At 42.5% G+C, this 15,688-nt stretch overlaps 1 protein-coding gene across 1 annotated transcript; it reads left to right on the top strand.

Moving 5' to 3' along the window:
* The first annotated feature begins 5,156 nt into the window (after positions 1–5,156).
* LOC148000682 (disks large homolog 5-like) lies at positions 5,157–12,381 on the top strand. Its single transcript, XM_087586921.1, has 5 exons — positions 5,157–5,719; positions 6,460–6,622; positions 7,782–7,913; positions 8,371–8,547; positions 11,789–12,381. Exons 1-5 carry the CDS (start codon positions 5,566–5,568, stop codon positions 11,871–11,873), a joined length of 711 nt encoding a protein of 236 aa, XP_087443047.1. The 5' UTR covers positions 5,157–5,565; the 3' UTR covers positions 11,874–12,381.
* Positions 12,382–15,688: the final 3,307 nt, after the last annotated feature.

Here is a 15,688-nt window from a genome sequence, read left to right as displayed (position 1 = left end):
GGGCCATGCCGTTTCAGGAAACTGGAATTTCTGAAAAGCCCATTGAATATGGAAAGCAATATACCCCAGGATATGTCCTGCAGCTCAGAGTAAGATGTTGCAAAAAGAGGATAACTGACTGATCTCCCACTTTGTGCTTTCAAAAAGAACAAATACTTCAAAACCATAGTTTCTTCCGCCTCTCCATTACAGAATCTGATTTCAGCCCTGCACACTGTGCTCTCCTGGATCCATGGATGCTAAACTGCAGGTTCTGGAGATGCCAACCCCTCAGATGAATTCAATGTCTGCTCAACTCAGTCCATTCATTCACAGTTCCTGGAGTCATTGCGTCCACCGACCCAGACGCCCATTGCCGATCGAGAGTATTCCACGCAGCGGATCGAGTTCCAGCAAGCAGAAGGATCTTCAGTCACAGAGCACATCGCGGAACTTTCCTGACATGCTGGACAGAACTAAGAAGTTAGTGAGAAACAAGTTTGTGAAAAGGATCCTATGTCGCCATCTTCTGGGAAAATACAGAATTACATCCTATTACCTTTGGAGTCTGAGGCTTCCTTCTAGCCTCGCATGTGCCTCTCTTCAAGTCACAGATGCAGATATTCACAGCCAACCATTGGACTAAGCCTGGGGACCACAATGAAAGAGTTAGGGAAAAGCCTGAAGGAGATGAAGGGGATTGGAACCCAATATGAAGAACAACAATATCAATTAACTGGAGCCTTCAGAGTTCCTCGGGACTAAACTACCAACTAAAGAGGATATATGGTCCCGGCTATGGCTCCTGATACATATAGTGTAGAGCATGTGTAGCAACAACTGGCTCATCTGACATCTCTGGGATGGGAGGCAACTGGCCCTGTAGAAACTTGATGTCCCAGAGAAGGGGGATGCTAGAGGGGTGAAGAGGAAGTGGGTGGGTAGATGGAGGAGTGCCCTCTTAGAAACAAAGAGGATTGGGAGGGTATGGGGGTTCAAAGTGGAGAGACCAATGATGGGGATGACATTTGAAATGTAAACAAATAAAATGACTAGTGTATAATAGATGGTGACAGATGTCTCCATAAGGACTAGATATTCATTATCTGTAACAGGTTCATTGAAAGTCAAAATCCATAACTGTTGTGACTTACTTATTATTGAAATTTCACATAGATGAACACAATCAACATTTTAACTTCTCTCCTTGCACCCATAATAAATCATTAGTTACCTTTATAAAACAATTTAAAAAGCAATTAGGGTTTCTACTCTCTTAGGCTTCGATACAGCGCCTCATTTTACTCTCCCTCTCTATGTTCCCTCCATTGCTGCCCTCTCCCTGTCTCTTCACATTTCACATTCCTATCCCTGACAGTGTCCCTCAGCCATCCATGAGTGAACTTGTACTTCCCTAAATGAGGACAGTCTGGCCCACGTCCCTAGACCCTCACACTAAACTGATCATACAGTCACACAGATTGAAGAATCAACAGCTAACACCCACACCCACATTTCAGTGAATATGTATCCCATTTGTCTCTTTCAGTCTGGATTGCCTCATCCAGAATGACTTTTACTAGATCCATTCATTGTCCTGCATAGTGCATGCTTCCTTTTTGCCTTTTGTAATTGTTAAGCAGCAATGCAGTCTGTAAATGCACCACGTTTTCTTTATGCATTCATCCGTTAAGGGACAACTTAAATATTTCCAAATTCTAAGCATTATAAATGAGCTTCACTGAACATGGTTGAGCAAGGGTCTGTATTCTAGGATGAATCAACATCTGGACATGAGACCTGGAGTTGTATCTTAAGGTACAACAATTTTCACCTTCCTGAAGAACCATCATACTGATCTCCGAAGTTGCTGTAGAAGTTTGCCTTTCCACCAGGAGAGTATGAATGTTCCCCTTGCTCCATAACCCAGTCAGCTTGAGTTGTCACATGTGTTATTAACCTTAGTCATACTGACAAGTGTGAAAAGTGATCTCAGAGTAATTTTGATTTGCATTTGCGTGATGTAGAAGGATGATGAATATTTCTTATGAATTTCTGTCATTTGAGTTTCTTTTATTATGAATGTTATGCTTAGATATGTAGCACTTTTTAATTATTTTTCTTCATATACAGCGTTTTAGTTTTTCCAATATATATTTATATTAGCCTGTTGGGCCCTACCTTGGAGTGTTTCCCTTCCTCCTCGCTGTGCCTTTCAGCCTACTATGGCCAGAAGTTGTTTACACCCTTGGCAGCTTCTCTCGGTCCCTGATTTGGGGCCAGGACCTCCCATGGCACCCATTCCTCTTGCTGAGCCTTTCAGCTTATTGATGTTAAGAAGTTGTTTACACCCCTGTGTTGGGGCCAGGACTTGCCACGATGCAGATTTTTCCTGTTTTCCTATTTTCCTGGTTGGGGTTTTCACCTGCTTTATTGTTTTTCCACAGCTTTTGCCTCTGGTATATAAGGAGATCTCAGTAAAGCGTGGACAGCCTTCTTTTAACACGAATGACCCGAGTGTGTGTTTCTTCTTAACACTTATAGGCCTATGCCCGGTTCTGAGTGTCCTGATGACACAGGCATCATCAAATGGAGGTCCCACCAAGATTGGAAAAGAGAGGACAACCTGACGAGATGGTCCCAGGAAGCCGGCCAGTGAAGGAGGGACGTATTGGGGAAAATGGGCCAGGAAAGGTCCCAGTAAGCAGGATACAGAAGCACCGTGGGCATTGAAAGCACGTGCAAAGATAAATAAAGATTTGTGGTACTGGTGAGTAAACCTTGTAAAAAGGGACAAGGTAATAATGGTCAAATGTTTTTGTGTACGTGTTCTTTTAGAGTTATGCTAAAATCTAGAGAAGCAAAGTTAATTCTCATAGATGCTTTTAGTCTTTGGACCCTGATTAGAGACAGTTTACACCCTAGACAAGAGAGAAAATGGTTTGAGAAAAACATTCCTCCCAGACTCTCCACAGATGCTTTGGCAAAAGAAGGAAAGTGAGATTAAGCTTTTTAAGAGCTCTCCTAGGGACATCCTGCCTCCTTGCTGGCTCCTATTGGAGAAGTGCTTATTTCTGGTTCTGGGTCCTTTAGGTAGGATATCTGGGTCCCTTTGGTGGGACACCATCTAGCTCCTTCCCTCTATGTCTATTGTCTGTCCTTGTTGCACCAAGCTGTCCATGGATGTCAATGTATGTCTGGGTTGTGCTTCTTGTTGCTTGAATGTTTTGTGTTTCATGTTTAAAAGAAAAAATGGTGAAAACTTTAAATGCTGGTTGATTCCCCCTTGATTTAGTTTTAAGTCCTTTCAAGAAAGGAACAAATAAATAAAACAGTTTCAATTGACCTTTGGAGCCCAGCATCCTAGATAACTGGTTATCTCTGGTGTTAACTGTCATGTGTGTCTCTGACTGAATCCTGCCTCAATGGAGGAATGTAGCTAGGAGCCTAGGTCTGTCCACTGGGGAAGCTCCCCAGGGGGCTGGCTCAATGTCTACACTAGCTGGCCTTAAAGGTGCCAGCAGCTTCAAAGCTTCTATGGTAATGGAGCTGTTAGCTGTTTCTCTTAGAGAAATCTTTGACTGTGATATTTGGAATCAACAGGTAACAAGGTGCTTCTTTTAAAATGACAGCTAAAGAAGTAAAAATGGTGTTTGATCTAAGTACTAAAGATATGTGTAGTCACTTCATTTTTTTCTGTTTGGTTTTAAATGTATAATAAGCTTTACATGTCTTGGCTATAGGTGACTGGCTTTTAAGTTATTGGGTATGGTTGAAAATTTGTAATATTTGTAATAGAATGTTGGCTTAAAAAAGGAGTCATTCGAGAAAACACGTGGCATGTGCCAACCCAGGGAAACAGGTCTAGATTGGGATAATATTTTAATATAACTCTTATCATGGAAACCGGACTTGTAAAAGAATTTAGGGCAATGTCTCTTTGGTTCGGTATTAGAGCCTGCAATATCGATCCTTCATATGCAAGGCTTGGCCGTCATACTTTATAGCATGAGGAATGGACTTGGTGTTTTGGAGAGACTGGATTTTGGAGGATAGTTTGGTGGAGGGTGAGTTTTGCTTTCCAAAGATATGGCTGTGCTCTGATGTTACAAGGGAAACTTAAAGATTGTGGCTAATGATTGCCAGTGTTACATTGACTACAGTTTACAGTCTGATCACAGACAGACCTCGGGATTCTAACTCACACATATCTGTGCTTAAGAAAAAATCAAACAGGTGGAGATTGTCACAAGGGTTGATGAGGCTATGGAACTTATAAAAGCATGAAAGCCTGCTTCCTCCAACTGCTATTTCAAGAAATACATATAGAATTATTATAGATTTAAAAGATTGGTCTTTTTTTTTCTTTTCTTTTCTTTTCTTTTCTTTTTTTTTTTTTTTTTTTTTTTTTGGTGCTGGGGACCGACCCGGGGCCTTGCTCTACCACTGAGCTAAATTCCCAACCCCTAAGAGATTGTTTTTATACTGTTTCTTGCACTCTTGGGTTGTTGTGAAATATTTCATTTCTTGTGTTTCCTTGGGTTTTGTTTGACTTGACCATACATTTGTATGCCTTTTTGAAAGAAAAATGTACTAATTTTTATTTATTTTGGTGAATTGTTCTTTGGATGACTTTTGTCTGTGGTTCCTCTGAATGCAGTTCGAACGGTGGCCAGAGAGACACCAGATACTGAGTTATAAATGATGGTTAAGCACCCTGTAGGTCCTCAGAGTGAAGCCAGCAGGTTGCCCAGGTCGAACTCCAATTCTAGCTCCCAGTACACCATGATGTGCTACAGCTTCTCTGCTTCCTCCTGCTCTTCCTTGGCCAGCAGCACCTCTGCATTCTGCCCCTCCATGGCTCTCGCTTGGGTCTCAGTTCCTCCCTCACTTTTGGGGATTTTAACTTTAAGAATGGACAGAAAGTTTACAATTTGATGTTTGCTCTATACCTGAGAAGCTTTTTTGCCAGGAAAAGGGAGTTTCCATTGCACAAAATGGGATGGTAAGACAGAGATTTCAGGAAAAAACATGGGTGAATATATTGAAACCATGACCCCTCTCAAGGCACACTCCATGAAACAACATACTCCAACTTGCATACATTTAAAGGTGAAGGAAAAAAATATTCGCCTCTGGGGAACAGTAACAACTGTAGAAATTGGACTATATGTCACATGCATGGACCCTGGGTTTATACATTTCAGGAAGAAGAATATCCCTCATCCACGGTCTTTAGACCTTTGGCTGTTAACAAAGATGTTCTATCCATTTCAAGGTCTGATACAACTCTCCCTCTCCTCAGCAACTGAGTTGTAATGAAGGAGTGAGAACTCTGAAGCTCTGGAAGGAGAGTGAGCGAATGGGTGTTCCCTGGCTCAAAAGTGAGTCTCTGGAAAAGCTACTGCAGAAACTGGTCAGTCTGGGTGGAGGTAGTTAGCAAGTAAGCTATGGCATTTCCCAGTGACATCACCGGTAGTGTCTTCCCTGGAAATTCTCTTGTATCCAGGAGACACTAGAATGTTCTGTGATGTCAGCAGTGTTGTGGTGACACCAACTGCCTGAGCGATTTCCCTTCATTTCCTAATGGGTTCCCGAGGAGGCATGTTCTCCAGGATCCTCAGTCTCTTTCGGAGGGACAATCATATCCATGCAGGCACCAGACCAAGGCAGAGGGAGGCCAGCCTTCTATCATGTTGTAGAAGAAGACGACGAATGGAAAGGTCCTTGAGGAGGTCAAGTGAGTACTGGGCAGGGCAAGGGGAGCTCCCTGGAGGAGGTTGGCTTGTGTTGGTCCTTCCAGGAGTAGGATGTATGATTTAGAGCCTCAGTCTTCCTAATGGCTGACCCAGACCCAATAATTTCTGATCATTAGTTTGACAGAAAACCAAGAACTGTTATATGTCAAGGGGCTTTCCTTGGATCTCTTTAGTGTCCTGGGCAGTGTCAAAGAATGCCAGGATGAGCCTTTATAAGAATAACAAAGTGTCTCTTCCAGGATCGGCTGTTGAAACACTTCATTCTCAGCAGTGTCCTGTAGATTACTTGGGTAATTGATGCCAAGAGGGATACTCTCCTGGTCATATATCAAGGTCTCAGTTACTTTGTCCTTGAACACACATGATTAGGGATTCAAGATGTTAAGCAGTTTGAACTCAAGGACTTACCTGCCTCACATCAGACATTAGCTGAGAAGGTCCTCCAATTCTTCCTGTTTAGGCCAGCTTTAGAATTTCAGTGCCAGAGGAATGGCTTTAGGAGGTGTGGTCTATATCTATGATGGCATATGTCATCATATGGCTATGATGGTGGGAACAGGGAACTAGCTGAGTTCAGTTTAAAGATAGCTTTCTTGCTCTGTCAGGGATTCACTGTATCTGTAGAACTGTTCATCCTCAGACTTCTGTTTAGAGTAAGCATAGTTTTCCTTGACACTGTGTCCACATATATGCCTGTTTACTGGTGTTTATCTACCTACAGAGTTTGATCAGAAGGCATCGTCCCAACCCTCCACGACACCTGTTGAAGAGGAGAGAATGAAGCGTTTGGAGAACATCAAAATTGCTCTCCAGAAGATGCAGAAGGAGAGAGATGAACTCAGGAGTATCCTGGCCGATTACCCGGGAAAGAATTTAAATGACAGGTAGTCACAATGCAAGTTCTGTTAAATCCACATTTCCTCACATCACAGTAGGCTACAACTCCAGGGTGTCCTCATGGTCAAAATCACTTTCCTGATTGAATCAGAATGTGAAGTTCAGATGGGAATGGGATGGTGGCACAGGCTATTTTAATTCCTACAAACGTAAATCATAGCCTGTGGCCTGATTGAATCACAGTCTGGGAGTGAGGGTAGTAGTGTGTGAGCTCTCATTGTGTGGTTTAAGGAGACTGGACAGGTGTTGGCTTGTGGGAATTTCTAGGTGCTCTGATTATGAGCAATCATTGTTGTAATTGACGTGGAGGTGCTTTGGGTTCAATAGTTCCTGTGAAGAGCTGGAAGGACCCAATCCCACTTGCTGCCTCACAGTGTGTGACTGGACTGACAACAGGGGATCATTGGTTTTCTCTGATTTTATTCATTGTATTGGGAGATAATGCCACATCCTTATATTTAATTGGCATTCTAATTGTATTTGAGAGAGAGAGAGAGAGAGAGAGAGAGAGAGAGAGAGAGAGAGAGAGTTTTGTGTGAGTTTGTGTGTGTGTATGCATGTGTGAGTGCGTTTGTGTGTATCACTTAAGATCTGGGTATTCTATGTACTGATTTGGCCTGAGAATTATCCTGTGTCAATTTCCGTGGCATGATAATGATGAGGGTGAGAGCCTCACTGTGAGCAGTAGAACATTTCACATCTGCTCAGGTGGACGCACATGGGAATCTCCTGGTGCGTGTTATAAATTCTTTTCCCTGTAAATACTGTTCATGTTCCTTTGGGTTTTCATGTAGCAATAGATTCTATGATTGAGAATTGTTACCTAAGAACAGGAGAATAGTCTTCATGGGCTTAAGTTGGAGCCTGGATTGTGACACAGGGTCCTCGAATGTTCTTGGCAAGCTAGTCTATTCCTTCAAACCCCCTCAGGGAGCTCAAGCAAATCAGCTCCCTCCTTTTGTTTGCTGGCACTGCTGTCCCTGTGTCCATAATAATAAACTTATAAATACCAAATGGACCCAGTACCAAGGGGCAAAAGTGTGGCATTCCTAGGCTGGGGTAGTTCAGGATTCAGTCTGAATTCATGTAATTCTTGAATCCTTCATTCATAATGTTATTTCATCCTTGGACCATGCCTTACCACAGGAACAACTTTGAGTCCGAGATGCTCACGATGCAGCACGAGGAAGTGATGACCGACATGAAGAAAATGAGCGAGCAGGTCAATAGAGCTTTGGTCAAATGTACACACCTCACACTGGAAAATGACTGGTACTGGTGAGTAACTTACAAGGCTGTGACCCCAGCACTAGGCACAGCATGTGTCAGCCCATTCTTATCTGTGAAGTAAAGTGAGGATCAGGCTTTATAGTGTTTGAAGCAACCAGGAAGCCTGTCTCTAAGGAAGGCTCTAGGACACACAGGACACAGAAAGATTGGCCTCCAAGCAACATTCTAATAAAATGGACAAATAAGCACACATAGGGATTATGTCCTCCTCTGGGAAAAACTTGAATCAATCGTGTCAGGTTTTTGAGAAGTGCACTGAGTCTTGTGGAATGTGGCTCTTTTCTCCATTTGACCTGACTCTAGGTCATGCTCCATGGCTACTGTGGACTTGGACTATAATCTGGGGCTCTCTTTGGATCAGGACCCTAGAAGGAGTAATGGACTTGGAGACGTGGGAGGAAGTTGGAGACTGGCTGGGAGTCACCATTTTTTCTTTGTGTCTCAGCCGCAGCTTCTGCCCCCTCCTAACTGAGTTGTTTGAGCTGAAGAACAATGGCCAGAGAGCACGGAATGAGAACAGGGAGCTTCTATGGGAACAGATTGCACTGGAAGAGTCCATTAAGGAAACAACAAGGATCTGTGGGGAAGCCAGTATGAAAATCCCTGTATCAAGCAGCCTCAGGTAGGATGAATGACGCATCAAGGTCAGGTTTTCCTGATATCTAAGCATAAACCAAGTCAAACCAGTTTAACCTTCTCCAACTTATCCAGACGCTCTCCTAGGACTCATCCAGTTATTCAGTAGTTCTGTGGTGTTAGCTTCATGCAAGAAACTGGAGGATTGACAACCAAATCCTCCTGCTCAACTAGAAAATGCATTTCCTTAAGGGGGATCTGTTGATCACACACTGCACACTTACATGCCATTATGCTAGAGGGATGCCATGTGGTAGCCGTCTTTGTAGTGCACAGAACTGATTAGAGTTCAGTTCAATTGCCAAAAGAACGGCTCTCATTGTCAATTATGATGGGGCTTGTGGACTTTCTCTCCTTTTCCCCGTACATTGAAAATCTTCCCTTCTGCCCGTCTAAATCGTGGTTTACAGTGACAGAGCTTGAGAAGCAGTTTGTCCGTCCTGTTTTATGTCAGTGTTTTAGTGTTCTTTCCTGTGGCTTATGTCCTGGAGCTGACTGGATGAACAGGGATGTAAGAAAGACTTCTCTCAGGGTGAGGGTTTGTGTGAGATACGTGAGGATTAGAGGGAAATTTTTCTCCAACTCTTTCAACCTAGTGTGCCCAAGGAGTACATTCCCTACACAGGTTTACTCTATAAGGTATGGAGAGCAATGTCTAAGCTCTCACTTGAAACATTTCCTTTGCCTCATCTGTATTCAACAATATATATATATATATATATAACAATATATATATATATATATATATATATATATATATCGATAGAGAGGTAGAGAGATAGAGAGAGAGGGAGGGAGAGAGAGAGAGAGAAGAGGAAATACAATTTTTCCAATTAGTTTTAAACTGTTCTTAATGGGGTCTTGATCACTATTGAAATTATTACAGTGGGAAAACTATTCATCAACATTGACATTACTTGGAGAAAAACTCAGGAATGTGGTACAGGGATGTGAGGAGAGGCTGCTGTGTGTAATCCATGTACCTCAGTGTCAAAACTGATGACTGAGGGCTCTTCTGCCTTCTTTGCTCTCGGTGTATAGTAACACTGGAAGGTCACGTGCTTGTTGTATCTTCTCAACATCCAGGTTATGTTAATCATTAACCTGCCACCACTTTCTCTCCAGATTGGCCTAAACTTGGTTGAATATACCTTGGCTTTGGAGTTTGGCCTGGAATTTGTTAATTGAAAGATTAATTTGCTTAGAGTTGAATCTTCAGGCAGAAGATGTCCAGGAGTTATGCTGAGGTGGAATCACATCTTTGCCTCAGACAGAAACTTAGGCTCAAAATAGTCCAAAGCACTCAGCCTGTGTTGTGTTGTGGCACTCTTAACCATTGTTATTCAAAATCATTTGATCTGAGTGAAAATCATCTGTAAGGAGGGTTTAGGAAAGTGATGACCCTCAGACATTGCTGGAGGTGTCAAATGGGTAGCCCTGTGAGAAGCCATGTACAACTCTTGTGAAATTTCAACCTTTTGACACAGCGATTCCAGAACAAGAAGTAGGTGTGAGCAGAGAAACTGTGGCACATTAGTGTTGTAGGGGTTCACATCAGAGCAGCCATGAAGCAAAATTACCCAGATGTCCATCAGTCAGAAAGTGAAAAGGTACAATGTTGTCCAGCCCTTCCATGGACTGTGGCTGAGTTTGATTATACCTGCCACCATTTGGCTTTGAAGTAGTCAGCCTTATCGCACTCGAATTATATCTGATAGCATCCCAGTCCAAGTTTTACCTTGGATTGTGGTTATGGAGATTTCCCAGCTGTTTGTGCTGGTAGTTTGGCTGCCCTGTCACGTACTGTATGGTAAAGGGACCTCATATTGGAAAATGCAGCTCACTTTGCATGCACTGGGAAACAGTGAGCAGAGGACTGAAGAGGCTCACCTGCCCCCCCCCCGCCCCCCCCAGTGCTCTGTTGCCTGAAATCAGCCTCCTGTGCACAGCCTTGTGACCTTGCTAAGCAGGCTTGGCTAACAGGCCTGGATGTCACATTTCTAATTTCTGATTTTCAGGGGAATACACTTTATTGGCTGAGCTGTCTTTAGGCTATGCTCACTCTGTACTTACCCCATTCCAGGTTTTTTTTTTTTATGCCACAATAGTAGACTGGGTGATCTCTTCTATTACCATTAAGTGGGAAACTAACCACATTCTGCAAAATATTCTGCTTGTGTGTGTGAACAAATATATTTGGGTGAGTTCAAAAGTGTGTATGTCTGGGTGTCTGTCTGTCTGAGTCTGTATACATGCCTGTCTCCATGGACAAAATAATCTAATGACCAGGATGAGGAGAGAATGGAAGAAAGTCTGCAGGATCCCCTGAATCAGAAAAAACTGGTCACTGAGCAAAAGGCCTTGTCTGAGAAGATGCAGCACTATTTCGGTGTCACTGAGATGGTTTGAAAGCACAGGATGAGAGGACCCAAGTAGATTAGCTATACTTATAAACTGTCTTATTGGGTGTGTGACTTCCTACATAGTTCTCAGCATCTGTCAGCTAGGAGCAGCTCAGAATATTATTCTTGTCCATTTTAAAAGAAATTTCATCCATGAAGTGTATGTGATCCATAGAGATTCTGGCTACTGTGTACTGATCCCTCCAGTCTGAGCTCTCTAGTATTATCTGAGCCCAGTGCCTTTAAGTCTCCCCACAAATAGTTTTACGATACCCATAAACAAAGGAGTGGTATAGTTTATTTTCTGCATGAGTATCTCCTTTAGAGTTCAATGCCTACCCTTGGCAAGATTTCCATGCAGCATATTCTTGCCAAATATAATATCACTTCGGTGTGCATGTACTTCTTGAAATATTGTTTCTCTGGGTCTTTGCAGGTATTGAGGTTGTGATGTGGACCCCAGGCATTTCCCTGCATTGGAGGAATAATAATAGTCTTCATTTCAGAGATGGCCAGGCTTCCAAGGCCTTCCTATTGTTTTCTAGGTTGTTCATATCTCTCCTCACCTGACATTTAGACATTGCTACATGATATTAAAATATAATATATATGTACCATTGGATTTATCTGCTGTTCACTGTTCAATTTTTAGCATTTTGAAAAGCTGGGAAAATATGCAGGCCTGTGGGATCTCTTACCCTTCTCTCTTGGGCATGAGAGAATGACCTCAGATGAAAGATCATCCTGCATTATCCTGCTGAATTGTGCTGCTGTGTATGGGATAAGTGACATGGCAGGTCCTCACCAGGTCTTTTCCACCCCTAGGTCTGAACACTGCAGCAGAAGCTTTCCCAGGGCCCAGACCAGGACTACAGCTCTCAGAGACAGAACTGTCCACCAGGAGCACTGAGGGTGCAAAGATTGACACCACCTCCCACATCTCAGTCCTTGTAACCGTACAAATCTTGGGCTAAATTTGAAAGACCTTGAGATGTGGCCTGGAACACGCCTCACGTTTAACCTTTTGACGACTTGTCCATCAACAACCAACCACTCCGAGTGAGGCAGGTCTACATTCCTCTTGAGGAGATTTTTACCATCTTACCTGCCGTTCTGCTGTGTTTGCAAGGCCAGCAACAGGCTGGAGTTATATGTTGAAGAATCAGCAGGAATTGAATGCTGACTAATTACTTGTTATATTTGTTTTTAGTTTGAAGTTTGGTTTTATGCATTTGGTTTTATTTGTTTACGTTTGAAGTTTTGTTATTTATTTGTTAACTTTAGTTTTTTAATTAATATGCTATATTCTTAAGGCTATATACATTGAACTCATTGACTCCCCACTTTAAAATGTTCTCGAATAAATTAATTTTTGCCAATAAATAAAATTGTGACCTTTAACCCTTCACTCACAAGACCGTCCTGAGTCGTGTGTGGTTCTTCCTTCTGTAACAGCACAAGTGTAAGGCAACAGTGGTGTTCTGCAAGTCTCATGCAGCTTAGGCTTCACCATCAGTTCACAGCCAGCCAGAGCTGCACAGGAAACTGTGCTCTTGATGTAGACAGTGTATCGTGCTCTGTGGATCCCACATACATGACGAAAATTATCCTTCCTTTATCCTTGTGCTCACAAATTTAGCTTCCTTTATAATGACAAACAAAGGAGAAACACAAGTATTTCTCTAATACATTAGAGGAAATAAAAACATTCAGTATAGGAATATAAAAAGCGATCAGGACACACAGAGCTGTATGCCTCTGCATTCCTTATAATAAAGCATCGGTTATAACTGCACATTTATTGAATTCCAGCAATTTTGGAGGAACGATATTTTTAAATTTTTTTATTAGATATATTTCTTTACTTACATTTCAAACGTTATTCCCCATCCTTGTTTCCTTCCTTAAGCCCCCATTCCCTTCCCTCTCCCTTCCCCATATGTGTATCCCCTATACATCCCCCTTATTGTTCACCACTATTCCCCTGCACTGCCCCTGGAACATTTTCTTTATTGTTTTTGTTGGTTTGTTTGTTGTTATTCTTTTTCTCCCATTTTTATTAAATTGGGCATTTCTTATTTACATTTCAAATGTTATTCCTTTTCCCGGTTTCCTGTCCATCAGCCCCCTAACAACTCCCCTTCCCGTTCTAAATGGGTGTCCCCTCCCCATCGAACCCCCATTACTGCCCTCTCCAACATTCCCTACACTGGGGGTTCAACCTTGGTAGTACCAAGGGCTTCCCCTTCCACTGTTGCCCCAACAATGTTATTTACTGCTACCTACGCAGGGTCAGTCCATGTGTAGTCTTTGGGCAGTGGTTTGGTCCCTGGAAGCTCTGGTTGGTTCTTATGGGGTTGCAAGCCCCTTCAGCTCCTTCAGTCCTTTCCCTAGTTCCTCCAATGGGTGTTCCATTCTCAGTTCAGTGGTTCGCTTCAGGCATTTGACTCTGTATTTGACATGTTCTGGCTGTGTCTTTCAGGAGAGATCTATATCCGGTTCATGTCAGCATGCACTTCTTAGCTTCATCCATCTTATCTAGTTTTGGTGGATATATATCCATATCTATATCTATATCTATATCTATATCTATATCTATATCTATATCTATATCTATATATCTATATATCTATCATCTATCTATCCATCTATCTATCTATCTATATGGACCACATGTGGGGCAGGCTCTGAATGGCCGTTCCTTCATTCTCTGCCCTAAAATTTTCCTCCCTATCCCCTCCTGTGAATATTTTTGTTCCCCCCTTAAAGAAGGAGTGAAGCATCCACATTTTCGTCATCCTTCTTGAGTTTCATGTGGTTTGTGCCTTAGATCTTGTGTATTTCGAGTATAACTAAGAGGCGAGGATGTAAAAGAATCAAATGAATAGCTTGAGGCCAGAGGTTAGTGGTGAACACCAGAGGGAAAGATCATTCTTCCAGAAAGAATTGGCAGGTTTCTGGTAACTCAGCTTTACCAGACTACTTGTCTTGGGTCCACAGAACTCTCTGAGTTGCCAACACCAAGGTATGTTACGCCTACATACACTGGACAGTGTAGAAGGAGATGTCAAAGCCAGATGTCACATTTACACCTATGTAAATAAAAAACAGAGATCATTTACCCAGAAGGATTGCATACAGGTAGCCAACGCTATGATAAATTATGGGAACCTGAATTAACTGACACATGGCCTCCTAGAGTCAGATAAAAGTACCTGCTTGTTTTTATTGATACCCTTTCTGGGTGAGTAGAAGCTCACTACATCGGACTGAAACTGATCATAGAGCAACTAGAAAGCTCTGCTAGGAACTTTCCCCCTAATTTTGCCACTTACTAAGAATGCTGTCCTATAATAGCCCAGCTCTCACGGCCAAAGCCTATGAATAACAGTCAAAGATGTATGAATAGTTTGGAGTCTTTGTTGTGCAGAATTCTGGGTAGGTGGAAATAATGAACAAGACATTAAAGAAGACACTAAGAAAACTCTCATTAGAGTCCAGGAAAGGTGGAAAGGCTCTTTTCTTATTTTGGGCCTGCTGTACTCCATACAAGGAGGGATTGAACCCTATAATATTATATTTAGAATGCACGCCCCATTGCTTCTAAGTCTTAGAGATCAGAGGTTGGCAGAATTCTTCAACTATTTTATTCTTGAAATCCTGTCTGTCCAGTTCTCTGTAAAGTCTATTACTTTGACTATCAGAGAGACCCAGTGAACCTCTAAATCTATCTACAATATCCCCTAATTTGGACCTGGTGGTAGTGGGCAACGAAAAGGACAATGAAAGCAATTTGCAATGAACTTACGTGGCGATGTTTTACACTCTTACAGCTATGAGGTTAGGTGGAATTTTAACATGGATTCCTCACAACTAGGTCAAGAACGTAGAAGCCACAGATGACAAGGCCAAATAGACTCCCTCCAGAACTTCTGGACCTATTAAAGTTGAGCTTTCACCTGACCTCAAGCCCTTCCACTCCCTGCCCAACCTCCTGGATCTTACGTTTGGCATGAATACAGGGTCATGGTCCAAACTCTAACACCCTCAGGCCTGGCCCTGGGACCTCAGGAAGGTGGACACTAGAGAAGTGACGTCTAATGGAACTGCAGAGGACCAATCTCCGTCCACGTTGTCCTTTGCTCACTGATATCTGGTTATTTTTTGGAGAAAGGATTTGAAAGTTTATCATCTGAAGTAGGTGCACAACATTTACAGTTTTATATTCACTGTATAACTGGGTTCACTATGTTACCAAGATCATTGCAACAGAGGGATGCAAAACAGAGACTTTGTGAGTACACATCGATGAATATATGTAAAGAAAGACACCTTGGAAGGAATGCACAATAAGAAAATGAAATCCAATATCCAATAAATTAAAGGTCTGGAGGGAAATACTGACTTTTGGGAAACCAGGAAAACCTAGGAAATTGGAATGTATGTCACAGGAATGGATCTGGGAATAAAATTATTATGCAGAAGAATGTCTTCCATCCCGTGTCCCGTGATGTTTTATCCCCATGCCAAGCCCCTGAAGCAATCTGCCCTTTCAGAGCAGGTAACTACTAATGGAGCAAAGAGAAATCTCTAGCTTTAGAGGGAGGAGATATGGAAAGGGTTCCATTGTGTCACTGGAGAGCCTCCTGGAGATGGCACCTCAGAATCTGGTCACCATAGGGAAAGCTGGTTAGCAGGAGGCCCTGGCAGTTCCCAGTGACGTCA

The sequence above is a fragment of the Rattus norvegicus genome, chromosome 15 (genome assembly GCF_021556685.1).
Source record: "Rattus norvegicus strain SHRSP/BbbUtx chromosome 15, alternate assembly SHRSP_T2T, whole genome shotgun sequence".
NCBI classification, from domain to species: domain Eukaryota; kingdom Metazoa; phylum Chordata; class Mammalia; order Rodentia; family Muridae; genus Rattus; species Rattus norvegicus.
Note: the sequence above shows the minus strand (reverse complement) of the source record. Positions and strands in the feature narration are given on the sequence as shown.

Coding starts and splice junctions, on each gene's coding strand:
- LOC148000682 (XM_087586921.1), top strand. CDS start 5,566: ATGGGTTCCCGAGGAGGCATGTTCTCCAGGATCCTCAGTCTCTTTCGG. Junction 5,720..6,459: donor AAGGTCCTTGAGGAGGTCAA/GTGAGTACTGGG, acceptor ATCTACCTACAG/AGTTTGATCAGAAGGCATCG. Junction 6,623..7,781: donor GGAAAGAATTTAAATGACAG/GTAGTCACAATG, acceptor GCCTTACCACAG/GAACAACTTTGAGTCCGAGA.